The sequence below is a fragment of the Anastrepha ludens genome, chromosome 4 (genome assembly GCF_028408465.1).
Source record: "Anastrepha ludens isolate Willacy chromosome 4, idAnaLude1.1, whole genome shotgun sequence".
NCBI classification, from domain to species: Eukaryota; Metazoa; Arthropoda; class Insecta; order Diptera; family Tephritidae; genus Anastrepha; species Anastrepha ludens.
The window spans coordinates 59854690-59877348 of NC_071500.1; the positions used below are offsets into that span (position 1 = coordinate 59854690).

The 22659-nt window shown below is 34.6% G+C and overlaps 1 protein-coding gene across 1 annotated transcript; it reads left to right on the top strand.

The window, feature by feature from the left end:
* The first annotated feature begins 4051 nt into the window (after positions 1 to 4051).
* LOC128861536 (uncharacterized) lies at positions 4052 to 18667 on the top strand. Its single transcript, XM_054099736.1, has 3 exons — positions 4052 to 4254; positions 13864 to 13986; positions 17393 to 18667. The coding sequence occupies exons 1-3, from the start codon at positions 4243 to 4245 to the stop codon at positions 18482 to 18484; spliced, it is 1227 nt and encodes a 408-aa protein (XP_053955711.1). The 5' UTR covers positions 4052 to 4242; the 3' UTR covers positions 18485 to 18667.
* The last annotated feature ends 3992 nt before the right edge of the window (positions 18668 to 22659 follow it).

Below are 22659 nucleotides of genomic sequence, written 5' to 3' on the forward strand. Positions count from 1 at the left end.
GTGGTAGAATTCCCACACATTCATTTTGACCGAATAATTTCTTTATTTGAGACGATGAGCTCAGTCAGTGTTTTTCCAATTTTTAATCTAATGAGGAAAATCGGATTTGTTTCTTTTAAAATTTCAGAGAGAAACTCGGGGGTGAAATTATACTAAATTTACTAAATTATTTATATTATATCTGGAAAAACTTGTTATGAAAACAAACAATAATGTCCTTTAATAAAAGGTTTGCATGCGCTCAAAGCTGAAATACATAAGCAACCCTTGGATAAATATTACCAAAAAATTTAAAATTTTCTGCCCTGTCCTACACGCATATTTTACGGTGCTCAGATATGGGGTGTTGATAGATATGAGCCATTAGAGCAAATACTTTCTAAAAAAGTTAAACTTTCTACCTCTAAACGCGCCAAACTATATGCTTCACCCAGAAACAAGATTGTTACAACAACTATGCTCTCTGTACCCATATGGCTTTTATTGTACGTTGCCTTAGTCTACCGGCAAAAAGACTCCCTCGCATCTTGGCTCAAGAAGCAGTAAGGCATTGGGTTAAGAAGTGGGCTACAATGTACAATAGAGTAGATATGGATCCCCCTAAATTTTAGCCCATAGTCTATTAAGATTATCTTGCCCTTATTAATAGATAAATTGATTTTGAAGGAACTGCTAGCTTTTGCTGAAACCCAAAAGACTTAACACATGGTCTTTATCAACATCTGGCTCCGCTAAGATCAATTTATTTTAATGATGAACTTTCGGCGTATGCTACAAGCTTGATTTTTAGAGGTAGAGGCGGCTTACTAAAGCTTAATGCTGCAGCCTTTACTAATGCTACATCGTCAACTTGTACTGTTTTCAATTTAAATGTTGTTAAAAAATCACTCCATTTTATCGATGTGTGTCCTATTTATTCAAATAATCGTGTAAAGTGTTTTTGTGAGAAAGTTTGGATCGACATGAGTAATTGTTTAAAGTATAGAGAATTAATTCTGAATGAATTTACTTAGTTTTAAATTTAAGTGCTATGCAGACATACAATACTAAATATGATATTATAATATTTAATAAAAAAATAATAATATTTCGTTCCAAACAAAAAAGTGAATACCATATTTTTTATTCGTGATTTTAAAGAGGTGCCAATGATACGAATTTCATAATCCCATATATATGGCAGAGGTTTACTTTGAAGGCAATAGATTTTGAAGAAATATTTAATATAATAGACTTATATATATATTATTATATAAATGGGGATACTTGTAAGTGCACCGCCTATCCCAAAAAACCAAACTTTCTATGAAGAAAAGAACTTATGGCACCACCTTTTGTAATTTTTTTGAATACTATTTACTAATCCAGTCTTGCCGTACTGTGAAATGAATAAGTCATTTGGATGTAAATAACTTTAGTTATTACGTCATTTTTGTTAATCTATTTTATATGCAGTAGTGTGGTCGGTAAATGAGTTTCAAACAAAGAGCTGTCATTGACCTTTGTATTAGAATTACTAAATATAAACACTTAGTGTGTGTGCCTCAAAAAGTGAGGATATGATAATGACTGCTGATGCTTTCCATTTCAATTCAACCGGGCTATTCGGGTCATGTTCTTCGATTTCGATGTAACTTAAATATGTTGCTCTCTGGTCGAAATAATGAGACACGTATTTTTTTGTTCGCCCGAAAAAAACTTTTTTCAAGAGTTATCGGCAATTTTGTTTTTCGCCTCAAACTCGATTTTTTTTAATTATATAAGAAAAAAGTTTTTTTAAATGCCCATAACTTAGTCAAAAATGAACCGATTTTAATAATTTTGGGTTCAAAATGATCGTAATTACTTACACAAGCGACTTCATGTAGAAACAATTGCAAAAAAGTAGTTGAAAATTTTTTATTTAGCAAAAAAGAAAAAAAATTTAAATTTTTTCAAAATTCAATATTTCAAAAAGTGTATTTTTTTTTTTTTTATAACTTTTTCCAAATCAAGAAAACACCTCAAACTTTAATTGAGCTGCATGCCTAGTAGCTAAAATGAGTTGTTTTTGAGTAATGAATTTTTGAGTAAACACCCTGTTTCGCACTTTTTGTTTTTTGCAAAATAAAAAATGTTCAACTACTTTTTTGCAACTATTTCTACATTAAATCACTCGTGTAAGTAATTACGATCATTTTGAACCCAAAATTATTAAAATCGGTTCATTTTTGACTAAGTTATGGGCATTTAAAAAAACTTTTTTCTTATATAATTAAAAAAAATCGAGTTTGAGGCGAAAAACAAAATTGCCGATAACTCTTGAAAAAAGTTTTTTTCGGGCGAACAAAAAAATACGTGTCTCATTATTTCGACCAGAGAGCAACATATTTAAGTTACATCGAAATCGAAGAACATGACCCGAATAGCCCGGTTGAATTGAAATGGAAAGCATCTGCTTACTTATTATATGAGACAAGTGGATGATTGCCAGCGGAGCTGAGATGATCATCAGAAAACATAAGGAAGAGTGCTACTTCATTAAAAATTATAACAAATCGGCTATAAAAATCATTGAAGGAAATTGAGGACAAGGCGGGCAACTGTGTACCGCGTTTTACCAAGTCCTTAGGTATTCGCTCAATTCAAGAGTCGTACCACACAAGCTAACAGATTACCGAAAAATCAATAATACGATGGGAGTTGTGAGTGAATTTCATTGCATTTAATTTAAGTCTATGATTACAAGAACTTTATAGACTAAATACATATTTACTTGTGATATTCCCGACAAAACGGCGAGTTATCTCGTTGCACCATTCACCGTATTCATCTCATTTGGCATCCTTGAAGTATTATCTACTCCCGATGAAAAGATAAGTGCATGTGATCACCATCTTCAACACAATGCTTAACAACGTTATATGTAGACATCATCTTTGAAAAAAGCATGCGAACTTGTGGTTAGAAGAGCAAGGCGAATATATTGATTAATGAAAATTATAATAATGAAAATTATAAGTGAAAATTAGTCAAAAAATGTACACTGGCTGTTAGGTTAGCTTAGGGTAAGTGGCTACTCATGTAAGAGCCTACTTGGACAAAGAATCAAATTCGACACCATAGAGAGGAAATATAGGGAGAAAAAAAAATGATGAAATGATTCCACCTTATCCTCCAAACAGCTTCTGCAGAAAGGACTTGAAGCAACCACAAGCCTCACTTCATGGAAACCTTACGGAAAATGCCCGGTAAGGATACCCACCAAATTCGAAAGCTGCCGTTTTGTTAGGCTTAGAAGTTCTCTCGAGCGCCTCTAATCTACACGTGGCTATTTGTAAAAATTTGGGTTCTTTAGAATAGAAATCGTATTTTAAGACATCGCACCTTTAAGCCTATTTTAATTAGGCTAGCAATTATTCTGCATTTTTAAGACTAAGATAAGTTAGTTTGTAGCGGTTGTACGAGTACACTACGGGCTCAGTCAGATACATAGACGATTGTAATGCTGCATGTGGAAACTTTTTCTGACCTGGAGACGAAACGTCGGACTAATGAGATAAGGGAATTGTAAAGTATTTTAACTATGAATAATTAAAAAAATGCCTATATCCACACATACATATAATACATGCATACATATTTGTATTATACTATGTTTTTATTAACAACAAAAAATATTATTAGTTTATCTTAAGAGTATCAATATTATACAGGCATCTAAAATCATTGTGCCATAAAACATACAAATAAATTAAACTTTTCATCAAGAAAATCAGTAAATTGATCCAGTGTGTGCTATGCACGAGAAATTCCGGAAAATCCAGTGAAAATTAGTAGCAAAACAAACCGTACGAAAGTTGTTGAGCCGGCTGGAAAGATGAAACTGATGCGTTAGAAAACCTGCCCACACAACGACGTCATCATAGCGGTTACATACATACATATGTATATATTTATAGATGTATGGCATGCATGTGCAGATGCGCCTAATATATACAGTTACATGTAGGTATGTGCATATAAATAGCGATTGCATCGCAGACAGCAACTTTATTGCAAGTCTGTCCTTGACTTACGCACATGTTGCACAAAATACTCGCAATACAATTGGATTAATAAACTACATATTATATAAATATACGTGACTACATACATATATTGGGGATTTAGAAAAGCGCTAAATAAACACACTAAGTTAATGGTGATAATCCAATCGAAAATTAAAGTGTTTCACCAGAATTTGCCCATTGAATAACCGCTATGAAATTTGCTGTGAGTGCTTTTGCTTGTATTGGTGTCTTATATCAAATAAATTTTATAATAGAAAGTGAAATTTAGTTGTCAAAGCAAAAACTTTCTCCACTGAAAGTGAAAGTTCAAACGAGTTATTTAAGTTATTTAAGAAAAGTCGAAGGCAATCGCTTGATATCCTTTTGTATGACATATGAAGAGATGTGTAATGTAAAAAGTACTGGTTACGCAAAAATGTTGCATTAAATTGAAAATACATTTTGTGATATATTGTAATCGTGAAATTGATCTTAGCTGACTGCTTGATAGCTGAGTGTATTTGTGTTACTAAATCCAAATGTCGTGGATTCGATCACAAACTCGGAGGCAAGGAATAATATTAACATCACAGATAAATTTCGTATCGGCGAACTCAATTCTCCTGAAAAAGGGGAATTAGTTCTAAGTGGCAGTGTTATTTTTAAAACTGCTGATTGCCCGCCGACTGGGTACTGAACGCGTTCCAGTGCGTGAAAATATTAATAGAAGCATGGGCAACTCTTACATTCTTAGTAACCTCAGCGTGACCTTGCTTGGTAAAGTGGCTTGGCTGGGCTTAATAGTGTCAGAGCAAGGCAAGAGCCAAGAAAACTCAACAAAGTCCAAGATGATAGTTATTCTTTTTCAAACACTACCCATCACTGCTGTAACCAATATCGTACAACCGGGACTATTTCGAACGTATTCGAATATAACTCGAAAAGTTATGGAATATTACAATGGAACTTTCAGGGATTTCTGAGCTTAGGATCAGCTATGAATGACAAAAATTAGAAAAAAATCTGAAGAGACTGTTTTTTGAAAATTAAAAAAAAATGTAAACCCTATTACAAAATTTTCATCGTTGAATAAATTACAAAATAATTAAATTTTTTCAGTTTACTTCTTATTGTACTCAAGCTTACGAATAAACCAATTAAAAAAAAAAAATATCACTATATCAATAATATTGTTTTATAACAGCGTAAAAAATGTACTATAAAAAATTTATATTTGTCCTGGCGGAAATTTTTTAATGACTATATATGTATCTTCTTTGGTTTGATATCTCTATTATATCCATGCCTCAGCTGGTGCCACTTCTACCAGTTACGAGTACCATACGTAATTTAAGCTCACTCGTGATCTGTCACTCAGTATGTTGACAGCAGCTGTTATTGGTTATCATTACACCTGAGTACTTTACGATTTTGGCAATGGGAAAATTAGTTGAACAAAGAGTTTGTCTTAGATTTGTGTTTCAAATGAAATTTCGTGTGACACAAAATTCAATTTCAAAGAGAGCGAAAAGCCGAATAGTTTATTTGCCTCATTCTTTTCGCTCTTCGACGTCTACGAACGAAGAAATCATCAATAAAATCAAAAGGCTAGTTCTCGAAAATCGTCGTATGAGTCTGAGAGAATTGTCTTAATAGGTCAGCATACCTCTTAAGTCCATTCATAACAATATGACAGGTATTTTGGTCTTAAGGAGCGTCGGCGCACGGCTAGTTCAAAAAGTACTTAATTGTGTCTAAAAATGGCATCTAAAGTAAGTGGCGGAGACGTAATTTCCCGAGCCTTTTCTAAATTCCGCTTTCTGAATTGAATACAACCAGCGACGCTGGTGGCATACGCTTACGAGTATGACATGCCAAAAACCAGCAGCTTCGAAATGGTGTCCCGAAAATGAGCTGAAACCCAAACAAAGAAAATTCACAGACGGAAGTGAAGGTCATAGCTCAATTAGCGTAGCACTGTATGGAGGCTTGGAACAAGCTCTGCTATACTCATAGGTGGACACTACTGTGAGGGCGAAAAAAAAATTTGGTGTATAAATTAATCCTTTATGTTTTACTTAATAATTCCATGTACTTTTTACGCAGATGTAAAATCTATTGATTCACGTGCGTATACAAATTTTTCTTTTCTGTGAATTATTGCAGCAAACGTAAAAATAAATAACACATAATTCAATAGAGGACTATAATTTAAAAGAATCATTTTTGTAAGTAAGGAAATAAGATTTAATTTTTTAATAGCGGAGATAGGGTTAAGACATACAGCAATGCGTTAAGCAAGAAAAAGTTTACATACACAACTAGAGAAGGCCATTAAGGATTCCATTATAAAGGGTGATTTTTTAAGAGCTATAGGAAAGTTTTTCAAAAAAACATACGTAAAATTCAGAAAAATGCATTAAATTTTTATTTAAATCGATAGGACAGTCCATATAATTTAATGTTTGAAGATTATTTCATGCAAATTTTGACCGCGACTGCGCTTCAAATGGTCCATCCGCTTAGTCCAATTTTGGCATACTCTTTCCTTTCTTGGCAATGTTTCGGCCGGTATCTCACATATAAATGCTTTAATGTTGTCTTCCAATGCGTTAATTGAAGTAGCTTGTCTGAATAGACATGAGCTTTAACATAGCCCCACAAAAAATAATCTAAATGCGTTATATCGCACGATCTGGGTGGCCAATTGACAGGTCCCGAACGTGAAATAAAATGTTCACCGAACTCGCCTCTCAACAAGTCGATTGTTACGCGTGCTGTGTGGCATGTGGCACCGTTTTGCTGAAACCACATGTCATGCAAGTCAAGCTCTTGCATTTAGGGCAAAAAAAAGTTGGATATCATTTCACGGTAGCGCTCACCATTCACAGTTACCGCACCAAACTGTGACCTTTTCTGGATACATTGGTAGCTCTTGCAATTCTTCTGGCTGATCTTCACTCCAAAATCGACAACTCTGCTTATTTACGTACCCATTGATCCAAAAATGAGCTTCGTCGCTAAACACAATTTTTCGATAAAAAAGTGGATCTTCTGCCAACTTTCCAAGAGCCCATTCACCAAAAATTCTGCGTTGCGGTAGGTCGTTCGACTTCAATTCTTGCACCAGCTGTATTTTAAAGGACTTCACACCTAAATCCTTTCGCAAAATATTCCACGTTGTTGAGTAACAGAGGCCCAATTGCTGGGAACGGTGACGAATCGATAATTGATGGTCATCATTAAACTGGCCGATACAGCTGCGATATTTTCTTCAGGTCGCACTCTACGTAAGCATGTTGGTGGTTTGATGTCCAATAATGTAAATTTGGCTCTAAATTTAGTCACAATAGCTAGAATAGCCGCTTCAGTGGGTCGATTGAACTGACCATAAAATGGAAGAAGCGCGCGATAAACTTTCTTAACAGAACACGCGTTTTTATAATAAAATTCAATGATTTGGAAGCGTTGTGCGTTTGTAAGACGGTTCGTGGTTAAATTATAGACCAAACTGAAGATGTTTGACAGTAAAACAAAACACGAAACGTGCGTCAGCTGTTTAAACCAACTGTTTAAAAAGATAATAGCTAAAAAATCACACGTGAGTTTTTTAGTGTTATTTGACTTTGTTGGACAAAATTCAAAAACTGTTTAAAAATTCTATAATACAGTCCGGCTTTCGGTAAAACAAATCTATTTTTCCTACTAACAAATTTTTCATTCATTCGGTTTCTAAACATGCGGTTTCTAAACAAATGTGTGTTTGATATAACTGGTTTGAGGTAATTTATTTTGTGAAGCAATAACTTAAAAAATTGGCGAGAGGCGAAGATAGGTTGCATAAAAATTTCGGCAAGAGCTGTAAACTGGAATGTACCATATTTTTTAATGTCGTATGATGAAAAATCTATTTGGAATGAAACCCTAGTTATTCTTACTCTAAAAACATTCACATTTTTCAAATTCCTGACAGTTTCGTTCAATGTTTGCAAACTGGGAAGGGCGTTTACCTCGAATGTTAGAACATACAATATTTATGCATCAAATACTCAAATGTTTCCCTGATTTTCATTAAAATTATTTAAAGTGAAGAAGTCAATATATTTTTTTTTCAAAATTGGCATACAGTTTATTTGTACATTAAAATAGTACAATGCACTCGCGATAATATGAACTAATTAAAACCAGGCCTGCTCTGCTTTGAGAGATTGTTCATATTTATGAAAGGAAACTAAATTGAAAGACATTCTTTTTAGTTATTTTTCAGAGATTTTTGTTTTATTTAAAAATGCAAAAGAAACGTTGTTTATTAATTTTCCCCCATTTAACAAATAAAAAATTAGTTACGGTCAAAAAGCTGTTCATACTTAAATTCATGCTTTGTTTAATTTTTAAAAAAATTGAGTTCATGTCGGAAAAAATCAGTAATCCGCTTTTGTTGTTTCTTTTGTTCAAGCATCTTAACAACTGTCTTTTCCCTCCGCTTCTTCAACACATTTAAATCCCATTTATCAACCATTTCCATCTCAGCCCTTTCCAAAGTTTTAGTAAGCATGTCAATAGCTTCCTTTGATGTAATCGAGTTTTCCGGCTTCACAGAACAGTCATCACATCGAATTTCTTGTATTTCATTGTCGTTGCATTCAATAGCATCATCGTTCCATTCTCTAACGTTGAGAGCAATGAATTCAACCTAAAGTGAAATTTAAAAAAATATTGTAAAAACAAACTTCTTTGACGAACGGTTCTAAAACTCCAACCTCAGGTCTCAATTCATTCATAATTAAGTTGCTTCGAAGAACACTCAAAGGAACGTCATCTTCACCTCTTGATTTTCTACTATACTAAAGACATTGCTCCAGCATTTGAATGGCACAACAGCATCTACGTTACTCCATGCAGATTCTAAGGTAACAATCGCTTCCTTAAGCGTAAATTGCTTTAGAGCCTCAAGCAAATCAAACCCCTTTGCAGCAACAGAAGCCAAAAGACTGTTTCTATAGTAAAGTTTCTTAATCCTGATGGCATTTTGATCCATAAATTTTAAAGGGTGGTTACATTTTAGGGGCCGATGTTGAATATGAACCACACCAAAACTTCAAGTTTTTTTCTACATTTTATTTGACATTTTTCAATTTCAGATTAATTCAATTTGAACCATGGAAAAATACATAATGGAGCAATGCGTTAAAGTTATTCAGGCTTATTATGAAAACGGGCGTTCAAATCAAAATGCATATCGCGCACTTCGTGATTTTTTCGCTCAATTTAATCGTCCAAATGTGCGTACAATCGGAAAAATTGTGCAAAAGTTTGAGCAAACCGGGTCTGTAGGAGATGTGGAAACACCAGTGCACGCTCGTACAGCTCGTACTGCAGAAAATGTTGCTGCTGTTCGCGATAGTGTGGTTAAACAGCCATCCACCTCAACTCGTCGACGTGCCCAACAATTGCACCTCTCACGCTCGTCGTTGATGAACATTATGCATAAAGACTTGGACTTACACGCTTACAAGGTGCAATTGACTCAAGAACTAAAGCCTCTTGACCATTTCAAGCGATGTCAATGGTCAGAATTGTGGCAGGAAATGGCAACAGTGAATAAGCAATTTTCGAAGAAAATCATCTTCAGTGATGAGGCACATTTTCACCTCAGTGGATTCGTCAATAAGCAAAATTGCCACATTTGGGCGAATGATAATCCAAGAGTGATTGCCGAAAAACCTATGCACCCACAAAGAGTGACTGTTTGGTGCGGTTTATGGGCCGGCGGCATCATTGGGCCGTATTTTTTCCAAAATGAGTCCGGTCAGGCAGTTACTGTGAATAGTGTTCGCTATCGTGAGATGATAACGAACTTTTTATGGCCCGAATTGGAAGATATGGATGTGGACGGTATGTGGTTTCAACAGGACGGTGCCACTTGTCACACAGCTAACGAAACAATGGCTATTTTGCGCGAAAAATGATGACCGAATAATCTCACGTCGCGGCGATGTCAATTGGCCGCCAAGAACATGTGATTTGACACCGTTGGACTTCTTTCTTTGGGGTTATTTGAAAGAAAAGGTGTACGTCGATAAGCCAGCAACAATTCAAGAGCTAAAGGATGAGATAATTCGGCACATTAACGGCATAGAACCTCAAGTATGCCTCAGCGTCATCGAAAATTTGGACCATCGGATGGAGGTGTGCCGCCGAGGTCGCGGCGGCCATTTGGCCGACATTTTGTTCCATACGTAATTGAGCCATACCAATATTATCATAATAAAGAGAAATGAGAATAATTTCCTAAAAAATAATTTCCCTTGAAACTTAACCACCCTTTATAAGAGGGGTGACATTTGGTGGCATAAACATTGTTAATATGCAGCCGTCTTCAGTTATAAGTTCATCCTCGGGTGGATGCGATGGAGCGTTATCAATTAAAAGGAGAGCTTTTATTGGTAATCCCCTAAAATATGAAAGCTTACCCCAGGTATGAATGAACGGTGGAACCAATCTTTAAGCTTTTTAGCCTTTCTGACTACAAGAAGCTTGAGTTGATGAGATCCTGACGCATTTGAACAGCACAAGAAAGTTACTCTTTGCTTTTCCATCTTTGCACCTGGGGCAGTTTTTTCTAACGATGACACATACTGTGGCAAAAGTTTCCAGTATAAACCGGATTCATCGGCGTTGTAGAGTTGCTCACGACTTAATCCGAGCTCCTCCATTTTCATCTTTAACTCAGTTTTGAAAGGGTCAACTAACTGGGGATGTGAAGATAGTTTTTCTCCAGAAACTTGGAGCAACCGAACGCCATATCTCTTTTTTAAATTTTGAAGCCATCCATCAGTGGCATTGAATTCAAGGCAATTTTCTTTAATTTTAAAATGAAGGTATTTTGCTTTTTTTTCGAAATAAGCCCGCTAACCGGGAGCTTTTTGTCTCTCATATTCAGAAACCAGCGATACAGAGATTTTTCCATCTTTGGGTACTCTGAATGACGTAAAGAATTCCCCTTTCCAGAAGCCATAAAAGTATTGTTGACCCATTTAGAGATAGCATTTTTATTTTTATTAATTCCGCATATTGTAGACTTTGTCACTCCATATTTACGCTATAAATTAGTAACACTTTGGCCCTTTCGTAAATACTCTACAATATTTGATTTTTCTCTTAAGGTCAAAAACTTATGCTTTTTAGTGTGAATTTTTTAAACTGATTAATATTAAACTTTTTTGCAAGAAAATAAAGTACCAATTATGCTCGCATGAAATGACCAACTTACGTGGGGTGTTCATATATATTAGGGTGTTAATATTATCGCGAGTGCAGTATATAAATTTTTTTTTTATTTTAATCACTTAAAATAGCGGATGTACACTCAATTCTTCCAAGAAAGTCGCAGCGGGGCTTTTCAATCGGGGGGCATTGTAGCATCGGCGTCAGTGACCTGAATACAAAAAACCAACAATTTTTTGGAGTATTAATGTCATAATTTCTATATTTCTATGAATTAAACAAAAATGGAAAAAAAAATTCGCGTAATATTCTTAAACAAAATTCATTTTGGGGCGGTTTTCCTAATATACTATTTTCGCTTCGAAAAATTTTCGAAAACTTAAAACATATAGAGAGTAATATCATAAAAAAGATGTGCGCAAAATTTCAGGGAGATCGGTCAATAACCATTCGAGTTATCGTGTACGCCAATTCGAAAAATATAGTTTTGGGAAAAACGCGTCTAAAGTTTGAATACATGAAAATTCAACCTCTCCCAGCGCTCGAACGCAAGGAATAGAGTCGTCAAGGTTGACGATCTATAATATAAGAAATACTTAAAATTACATTCTTAAAAATTTTTTTTACATACTCTTAAAGGATTATATTAAGATTTTATGAAAACAAAAAAAAAAAAATTCGAAATTTTACAGGTATCTGCGCCCTTAAGAAAGTTTTTAACCGGTTTTTTTGTTGTTGCTTTTTTGTTTCATTTTCATATTTTGTTTTTTTATTTATTTTTATTTTTTTTCTTCACATTTTTTTAATATTATAAATGTTTATTTTTTGTTTTTGTAATTCTTTGGTTAACGATACATTTAGTAGCACATTTAAATATGCACGGCTTTGCTGAATATAATATTTTTAAATATGCTGAGATGAATAAAGCACTACAAATTTCTTTTAGTGGCTGGTAAAAGTTGGTTCAACGATTTCATGTATTTCAAACATATCCCATTATCCCATGACAGTAATGGCTGACTCTATTATGGTTTATCATTATCATTAGACATTTTATAAAAACTCTTCAATCCAATTAATGTAACAAAACAAAAAGGGCAAGGATAAGCTCTCCATGAGTCAGCTGATTGCTTCAAAATTACTGAAAGTAGGTTAACGGTCTAATGTAAGTCACACCTCTGCTTTCTTAACCTCTTGGGCATACACGAATGGTCTTTTCTAAATTTCTTCTTCCTCGAATACATAGATACTTTCTTTAAAAATTTGTAACAACTGAGTTTCATCCTGCAGAACTGCGAATGATATAATTTTTAAGTGCTACAGTTATAGCTAAGAAGTTGTCTAAACTTTGAGCAGAAAGGATAATTATATTTTTCTTATTAAAAGGTATGCATGTCTTAGAAACCGTTGCATTAAACAAAATTTTATTTCTTTACTGCTCGAAATTTTTCTTCTCAAGAGGTTAGTTACTATTGGTTCTGTTGCTTCCCACGTAATTATTTCGCTATATTAAACACATTATCACGTGCTTTAGGGGAAGAGCAGCCTCTGCAAGATTGTGGAATGTCTTTGCCAATTTCTTGAAAACAGCTGCTACAGACTTAAAAAGAAGTTCAAGTTATTTTTGGTGGAGAATGTTCGAACATGACCACCACCTCGTGTGTTTTCGAATGCTTAATAAATAGCGCTGTTAGACAAACATAACAGTTGCAAATCCTAGTTCTTGTATCTTTTGCCAAATTAAAATCTCCGATACCCGAGATTAGGCATAGTTGGCATTGGGCACAGTAAGTCAACAGGAGCTGCATATATTTTTTAGAAACTTCTTATTAGGAATATCGAAATCGTTAATATGATATTGCATTAATTTAATATTTTTTGAAGTCTATATTTTCGTCCGATTTGTTTCATAATCGCATCTGTGTTTTGTATGTGAAAAGGGGATAATGGCAGAAAAACACTTTATATTTTATTTGTTTAATGCCAAACTTTTCCAAAGATGAAATGCAAAAAAAAAAATATACCGTTAAGGAACACTGTTTCGGGCCTAAGTTTATTTAAGTTTGGGTGAGTTTATTTCATTCACAAACGCTGTGCGACTTACTCTTACCTTTGGTAAAAAGTTACTGTAGCACTGGTTAGCGGAAAGCGTTTTTGAAACTACCAATAGTTTTACACATCGATCTGATTTGTTGTGTGAATCTTTTCCAAAGAGCAGACGATTATCCTTCTTCGAACCTAGCAAGAATATGTACAATATGAATATCATTGAGGCAGTAGCAGCTGAGATTTTATTAGAAACGAATATTTTATCTTGATGCATCAACGAAGATGATTTATTTACAGTTTTTCCACATTTTTATGCAACCTATTGCCGACTTCTGACCACCGGAAAGCGTAAAAACATATTTAAATGCAGTCGTAGCTCATTTCATTTACTCCATAAAGAGAGTGGCTACTCAAGGTCAAAACGGCAACAGTCAGAACATATTGTTTTATAAAAATTTATTAGTTCTAGTGATTAAATTTAATTCACTACAATTAATAATTATGTGATTAAAATATTCCTTTCAACAACTTTTATATAAAAATATTTCTTTTTTAGGTAAAAATATTATGTATAACTCTGATACAGTTAAGTTGTTTATCCACAATTAAGGCTGATTCTGCTACTGACGCCGAGAATAATAACACAGACGATGGGATGATGAAATATGCGCCAGAATACGTAAGTTGGAATAAAACTAATTTTTATAACAAATAAAATATAATAAGACTACGTTAAAAATAAATACTCATAATAATATGGCATTTTCCTTATTTTTCTGCTCTTACTTTTTTCTCTTTACTTGCATAAGATCACCTACACTGCGTTAAATAACCACAGTTAACAAGTTTTAACAATTTATTTGTTTCTTAGTTAATTTTAATATTTTTTGTATAAAAATATAGTTCATTTTTTTACAAAATCCATATAAATCCAAGTTTCCAACTTTGTGCAAGTTAAAAGAATTCAACGAGTTTTCATCAAAATTGAGCACTTTTTAATTAGACTTTTTAGAAAAATTTCGAGTATGCAGTTTTATAGCTAATTGAATTTTGGTATATTATAGTGTAAGTTTAAAAATTTTTTACCACGGTGTTGGGTATTTTCTTCCATATTTTACATCGGCTATTTAAAAAAACATCTTCTACAAAGTATTTGGTGGCAACCATATTCAAATATATTTCTTAAATCAAGCAATGCCTTTCATTTGACACCCCACATTTGCAACACTTCAATTTATATATTTTAAAATAAGTGGTAACCGTATGCAAACATTCACAGAAGCAAAGTCTATCTAGGCAAAGCCACTTTATAGCTGCTACAGATAGATATTTTAATAATTAAAAAAACCTTCGTTTATCCAACTAGTCTCAGAAATAAGGCCTCTGTATACAGATAAACTTAGAAAATCGTTTCATTTTGATATATACGTATGTATGAATAATATAGAGTAGAATCGCTCGTTTAAGTTAATAATATTATAATACAGTAGAAGCCCGATAAGTGCAAAACCGATAACTGCAATTTCGCGGAAAGTACAATTCGATTTTGAGTCCATAGAAAACTCGAAAAGAGCAATAAAAAATTGCAATTTTCGGGCACAAAAGAATTCTTGTTCGAAGAAATTTTTTACTTAATACGGCAATGTATTTGCGTCCATCACGCGCGAAGACACAGCTTTATAGCTATGCACAGTTATGGTTCTCGGAATTATTGCGACCGAAAACACTGTTCTCACGCTTTGTGATTTTTGATTTTACAAGATACTACTCAAGAAGAAACAACCGAAAAAGTCCAGCATGAATCGATTTTTGGCTGTGTCAATACAATTTTGAAATGGGGTGAACAGAACGATGTACTGTCACTCAATCAGATCGCTTGTTTGCATGATATCCGATCAAAAGCTCTTGAAAAGTGTTACGAGAAAACGCAATCGAAAATAACAAAGTTTTTCCAAAAAAAATAATTGAATTTTGGAGCACACACTCATATGTCCTTCCGCATTGATCTCTTTGTAATAATTTCAATAAATATGTGTTCATTTTTCTTGAATATCGACCTTTTGAGCTCATTAATTGCATTGAATAGAGTTAAAATATTTTTCCCTAGGTATTTTCAACAGTCAGCCATCATAAATTATGCGCATATGCAAACACTTGTAAAATGCTCCAATTCATATCGTTGCTTGTCATAAGCGAGTTACCTACAAAATGGGTGTAGGAAAGCTGTCAGAAATCTGTGACAATAACTCTGGGATGTCAATCTTTTATGAAAAAGAAATAATTTTATTTCATATTTTTAAATGATTTATGACTTTAAATGTCAGCTAAATCATGTAAAGCTTGGCGACAGCTGACAACTTCCCATGTAATAACAAAACTAATTGATAGAAAATATGGCAGCATGATTGCTTATATACTCGTACTAATAAATATATAAGGAAAGATGTAAGATTCTACTACTAAATGGCTAATTTTGGCAACATATGTATGTACTCGTACATGTATTATATTTTTTTTCCACTATTTAGGATTGGTAGCGGCAGGTTAATCACCTACCCTGCCAGAAAGCATAACAGATTAACAAAACCAGCGCAAGATTGAGTCTTGTCGAGGTCCTATGCTCCCAAGTGGAGTGAACAAGGAAAAAAAATGTACATGTATTTAATTTTTTATACTAACAACAGAGCAGCTTTAGCAAATTATAAATGTATCCAAATTGAATTGCTTGCTCAAAATGCAGTTAGTTTATATGATAAATATAAATTTCAAGAAGAAGTATCGAAAAATTTTAAAGAACTACTTTTTTTGATCTACGATATCACGATACTAATTCTGAAGAGAGTAAATGGTTAAAACAGCTATCAGAATTACTAATTGTTTCCGACCCCAAATTGAGATAATAAGGTACATATTATTCCCCATACAAAGGAGTGACCCAAAAGTGACGTGTGAATCAATAAAACAAATAGGAGAAGAAACTCGACCAATCACCCAATAAAGAATGTACCCGACAATTATATAAATGAATGAATAAAAATGAGGTTTGCACTTCGGCCTCACAGTCTTTTGTACCCTCTTTTGTTCAGCTCAATAAACCTTCGATGAAGCTGGATTGGTCTGAGTATATATCCCTTTTTTCGCATCCGGCCGATATATCTAATATTTTTTGTCGCTATAGCATTACATTCGAGAAAAGGTGTGTTGGAGTTTCTGGGTATTGCTCGCAAAAACGGGGGGAGTCAGTAGACCAGTCTGTGCAGATGACTGCGCAATCTGCAGTGGCCTGTGAGAATGCCCATGCCCATTCTCAGTTAGTCCTTAGGGAGGGTTATGAGCTGTCTGAGCTTATTTTGGTGACTGGTAGACCGATGACATAGACACACAGATACACAGACATATAGACAGATGGCATACACTTCCGCCTGGAAGAAGCATGAGACAAAACCCCATGTTACAGGCCGCTTTTTTTTTTTGGCCATGTAATCCAGCGCCTATGCCCTCCGGGGTCTTGGAGTAGGGTGCACTCTTGGAGTTGCGTTATCATCCAGTTCAATCATAAATTTTTTTTCAAATTTAATAACCTTAGCGAAATCATCCCTTGATAGGATGAGATCACTTTTTTTACCAAAATCTTCTCTAGTCATATTAAACAGGGTGCGCTCGGCTGATTGCTTACGTAACTACGTGAGTCGGTGTGAACTCGTGCTTCACCTACCATCACTAGAGCGGCTATAGGGCAGACGCATGCTAAGCGCTGAAACTTAGTCAGTGCTGCCCGTAACTTGGAAAAGGCGGTCTTCGATACCCACGCGACCGCTCCATATTTTATCATTAGTCTAATTATCAGGATGTACATCCATGTCATGATTATTGAACTACAAATCCAAGATTTTCCTGCTAAATGTTTGCATGGTATGAGAGCCTTAGTTGCTTTGGATGAGGCGAAAGTACTTAACTTCTCCGACTATTCCAATAGCAACCCCGTGCATATTTATTTGCCTTATTCCTAAAACGTATACAACTTTACTAATATTATAATAATATTATAAACTTCGTGTGTATATTTTTTTATTTTCATTTTTCAGGAACATCCAGAATATGCTTTTAGTTATGGTGTTAAGGATCTTCACACAGGCGACGTAAAATCACAGTGGGAATCACGTGACGGCGATTCGATTAAAGGTCACTATAGTATTCTCGAGCCAGACGGTTCAATACGTACAGTCCATTACACTGCAGATGCAAAACATGGATTCAATGCCGTGGTAAAAACCGTTGGTGCAAACTCCCACCCAGTCACCGAATCGCCACACAGTGACAATGGCATCAATGATAACACTTCCCAATCCAAAATTAATCACTATAGCAAAGATCAAGAACACATAGTGCTAAGTTCAGATATTAAACCCTTAAAACAGCCAATCGAAGACCTCACACATTCACACCCGAAAATACCCAGCCTAATTGAATTCAAGCCACATGCACGCATCAAGCAAGTACCGATGGAACTGGAGCCGGGGATGCGTGAAAGATTACAAATAGCAAGAGACGAGTATTATCAAAAACAAAATTCACTGAAAACACCTCATCCTGCACCAGATTCATACAGTAATCAGGAGAGTGAGTGGAAAGCTCTCGTACTAGATCAAAATTCCGAGTATCAACCGATATATAGTGCCAACAAAAATGGTTATCAAAGCGCAGAGAATTACATTTCAACAAAACAATCAAACATAGCGAATATAGAACAAAACGCCCTGAACGCCAATGGTGGTGGACAGCGTACTGATTTTATTGCATCAGTGCCATTGCATCAACGCCATCATGCTTCTTATGTCGATAACATACCGCCAGGTAAAAAATTCGCCTTCACAACCCCTAATTACAAACATTACTCGGCACCAGCACAATACAAATATCAGACGAACTTCAAAGCGCCTTCACCACAAAATCGTCCCGACTATATCAACTACTTTCAGCGGAAAACAAAGAAATTCAATCATAAGGACTCAGCAGGTCCTGTAGTTTTTCCTAATCATGGCGGTGATGAGCAAAATGCTGCTTCAGCGCAAATGGTACAGTCGATGGTGAAGCTCGATCGAAAGCACATAATGCCCATGTACGCCAAACACTATAGCGCAGACAGCTATCGCCATCAACGCTATCGCACTACCTAAACAATATTTTCACTACATTGATCAGATAGTTGATCATTTAACGCGGATATGCGAACAAATATTTATATGTATGTATAAGGACTAAAATTGCATTATAAGTAAAATTCTGATATTATTTAATATGGCCCCATACTTGTATATTTATTTTAGCAAATAGTTTGAAAACTAATATGATTGTTTATTTAGTTGCATATTTAAAAGTTTTTTTTCGAAATGAATAAAAAAATAAAAATTCAAAGAATAGATCTGTTCATTTCTAATTATTTTTAGCTTTACTTTTTTCTATAATAGTTAGAAAAAAATCATGATCATAGGTCACTAGTCGGCGCGCTCCTGCCGTGAAGCAAGTAATTGTGGAAATGTTCTTTGAAATAAAATTTCATAACGTAGTTTGTAATAAAAGCTGATTTTGGCGGCCACTCCTTAACGAAAAAAAGTCAAAAATTTACAATTTTAGCCGCTTCCTATTCATTACTGAGTTATTTGCAGTAGACAATATTTTTTGTTTTTTCGTCCACACCCAGTGATACCGTCGGTGCGAAGCGGTTTATAGGATCTGAAACTATTAATCGCCTATCGAATCTTGGTTTGTACTCTTCGTTATGATGTAATGCTGCGGTGGCAAATCCAGTAAGGACGCCTGAACAGGAACACGAGTATCAAATAAGATATCCAGAGAGTCCCTAATAGACATGGTCCACGAACCGTTCGGCCTTTTACAAAGCCTGGGGGCATAGATGTCGATAATTTCTTAAGATTAGAAATTTCCATACACGCATCAACTCAGGTACAAAAATTCCAGCGCGAACTAGGTTTTTCTCTATTCAGAGCATTTTTGTATATTCTGAGACTTTCCTTATGACGTTCCCAATCGTCTACCTGAGCAGTTGCTTTATTCCAATTAAACAATCTGTTTTAGTCTTCGGCATGGATTGCAACTACGCCGATAGCTCAAAAATGGGAAGAGTTCTTTTCTTGGGAATCTGCAAGCTTTACAGTCAAACCATTTACAAAGTATCTGCGAAATCTTTCACGCTGGAATCTTTAATTTAGAGAAGACGTCTAGTGTTCAACAAAGTAACCACGAGTTTAAAATATGAATATCCTTTTTGATAGTCAGGCTACACCGAAGCCTAAATAATATTATAGATACAAAGTATTAAAACAAAAAATGGCAAAGAAGTAGTAAAAGCACTCAATACCCTGAAACGTTTAGGAACATGCTGCTGAAATTAAAAATAGGCCTTGCCTGAATATAAATCTGGGCTGTCCTGGCAGCGTATACCGGACTGCTGTTAAGGTCGTTGTGTTATAAAAGCATAAAATGCTTAAACATTTCATACAGACCATAAAAGTCTGCTGTGTTCCCAAACATAACGCTTTGAAGATAATGAAGTTGCAGATGAGTTCCCCAGGCATGTCACGAAATTGCAAACTGCTACTCAAGCACCCTTTTGTGGAGAAAAAATTACCCGTGTATAAGCCAAACTTAGTTTCCGCAGATAAATAAACTTACAGACTGCCCGATAACTGGCCATGGTTTAAAATGCAAATACTCTAGATTCTACTGGTGTAATTTTACTTCGCAATGTTTTCTTAAATACTTTCGATGCTGAAACAGATTAAAATAATTTTAATAATTTGTAACATTTTATTTCGATTACCACAACAACAACATTTGATCTTTTGCATTTACACTTAGCAGCAACAGTCGAGGCTTTTTACTTCAAACTAAGTGGTACAATTTTTTGCACTACTTTTGTGTATTAAAAATATATATATATAAAAACACGAAAGCCTCTATTTTACCGACAACATTCCGGTCTTCGTTCACATGCACCTACATACATACATATGTATGTGTGCACATGCGTGCATACAAGTGAGTGGAACCAAGCCAAAATCAGTTTATAACACGTAAATATCCACATCTGTACGTGTATGCAAGTCTGCGGAGTGAAATAACAATTACGTATAGATAAATGAAATGCATTAGTTTTGTGCGTTGTTTTTAAATTTCAAGGTCACTTTAATAGATCACCAACCCCTGGCTAATTGCACGCGGCGCAATCGTTGCTGTGTAATTTTTTAAAATAATAATACAAAAATTCTCAAATCGGCTTTTGTCAAACGTCGAAGTGGTGTGGGAAAAAGTCTTTATAAATATAATATTACAAAAATATGAAAAGCCATAAGATTTGCTAATTGCTTTTCAATGGTGCAAAAAAAATTACCTACTGCATTAGCTATATTTTAAATTTTTTTTTAATTGCAAATTCTATAACTATACTGAGGAATATACTTGTACACTCTTACTCTTTCGATAGCAAAATACAAGTTTTCCTAATTAAAATATGTACAAAATCACAAAAACACATATTGGACACAACATTACTTACTTGCATACATATTTATATGTATGTATATTGACTATTTAGTATATATATTAAGGTATGTTATTACGTGTACATGCGTGTATACATACACATACACATTCATTTAAACTGATTTTATCTAATTAACTTCAATCATTCATGGTACTGTCTTTTGCTACTTGTTTGATTCGACCAACTATTTATCAATCATGAAATTGTGCAAATGTACAAACAAGCATACACATATCAGCAGCTAATTTAGGTAAGCCGCTCAACTCCTTTTAAAATAAATGCAAATAAGTTTCGCAAATGAACAAATAGGCACACAATCTTACATATTTTCGTGCATATACAAACGTATGTGAGTGTCATATATCAGTTTGCGTGAATGTGCACTCCATTCTAGCCAAGAAATTGGCAACCAGATATGCAACTTTTGAAGCGTGAATTGCAGCAAATTATCGCATATATTCATGCATGCAGCAATCGCACTTCGACATGAAAAAAAAAATGAAATAAATATTTGTGTTTTAGGTGGCACATTATACGCACATACTCCTTTTTTTTATTTATTGAAGCCCACAAGCTGTGTAATGTGCTCCCACGTTCAATAATGCGGGCAAAGAGAAAAAAAAACAGAGTTCTAAGCCTAGATATTCAAAAGCTGTCATACACTCCTTTTCATATATATTCATAGTTATATTTGTACATATGTATGTATGCATGTTTATATATTTTTTTTTGTTTTTGCAATACTATATAAATAAATATAACGCACGCACAACCAAACGAAGCCTCAACCGAAAGCAACCAAATAAAATCTATTAAATGATTTGCACTGAGTCTGAGCGTTGATGAAAATTTTTGTTATTGTATTTGCAGACTGGTCGTATGGGTTTCACGCTGTGCACAGTATTTCAATGTAGTCAAATTACTTTTTAAACTTGTTCATGAACGCTAAAATAGCTCTAATTGATTTGTTAACAAATGTGTTGCAAATAATTATATAGTTTCATGTAAATGTTGCTCATACGACGTGTTGCTAGTTTCGGACTTCCTTTAAGGTAGTATGCATAATTGACCGTATCACAAATTGTAAAAGCTGTCAAAATGTTCCAATCAATTTTGAACACTTATTATGAGAGTATTTCGACCACCACAGCCGAATGGGTTGCTACGTGGCTCGGGGGTACACAGATTCGAAATTTCGGGTACGAAACACTAATTGATAGAAAAAGTTGTTTCTAAAGCGGTCGTCCCTCGGCAGGCAATCGCAAACCCCCGAGTATATTTATAGTATGTCATGAAAGAGTTCATCATAAAAACCATCTACCATTCCGAGTCGGCTTAAATCTGTAGGCCCCTCCATTTGTGGAACAACATCGAGACGCACGCTACAAAGAGGAGGAGGGGTTCGGCCAAACACCAAACAAGGATGTCAGCGCCAATTATAATACAATATAATAAATAAAATGGTAAGAAAATTGCTCAAAACAGCTCCACTGTAAGGCAGTTAGAAATAACTACTTATAAATTTAGCATTAAACCAATAAAAGTAAATATAAGCCAGTAAAATGAAATAGTTTCACTTGATTGCTGGTTACCATTGAATGAAATGGCTAAATACGCCTAAAATTTCAGGTCCGGTTCTAAAAGCTTACGATATTCAGATGTTTTGAAGGATTCCGAATTGATTATATATACAAATAATTATATTTAATAGGTCTATTTATAAGTTCGTGCGGTTTTACAACAGATGGCGTAACTTGATTATTATTCCATCGATCCACATTTCCAAAC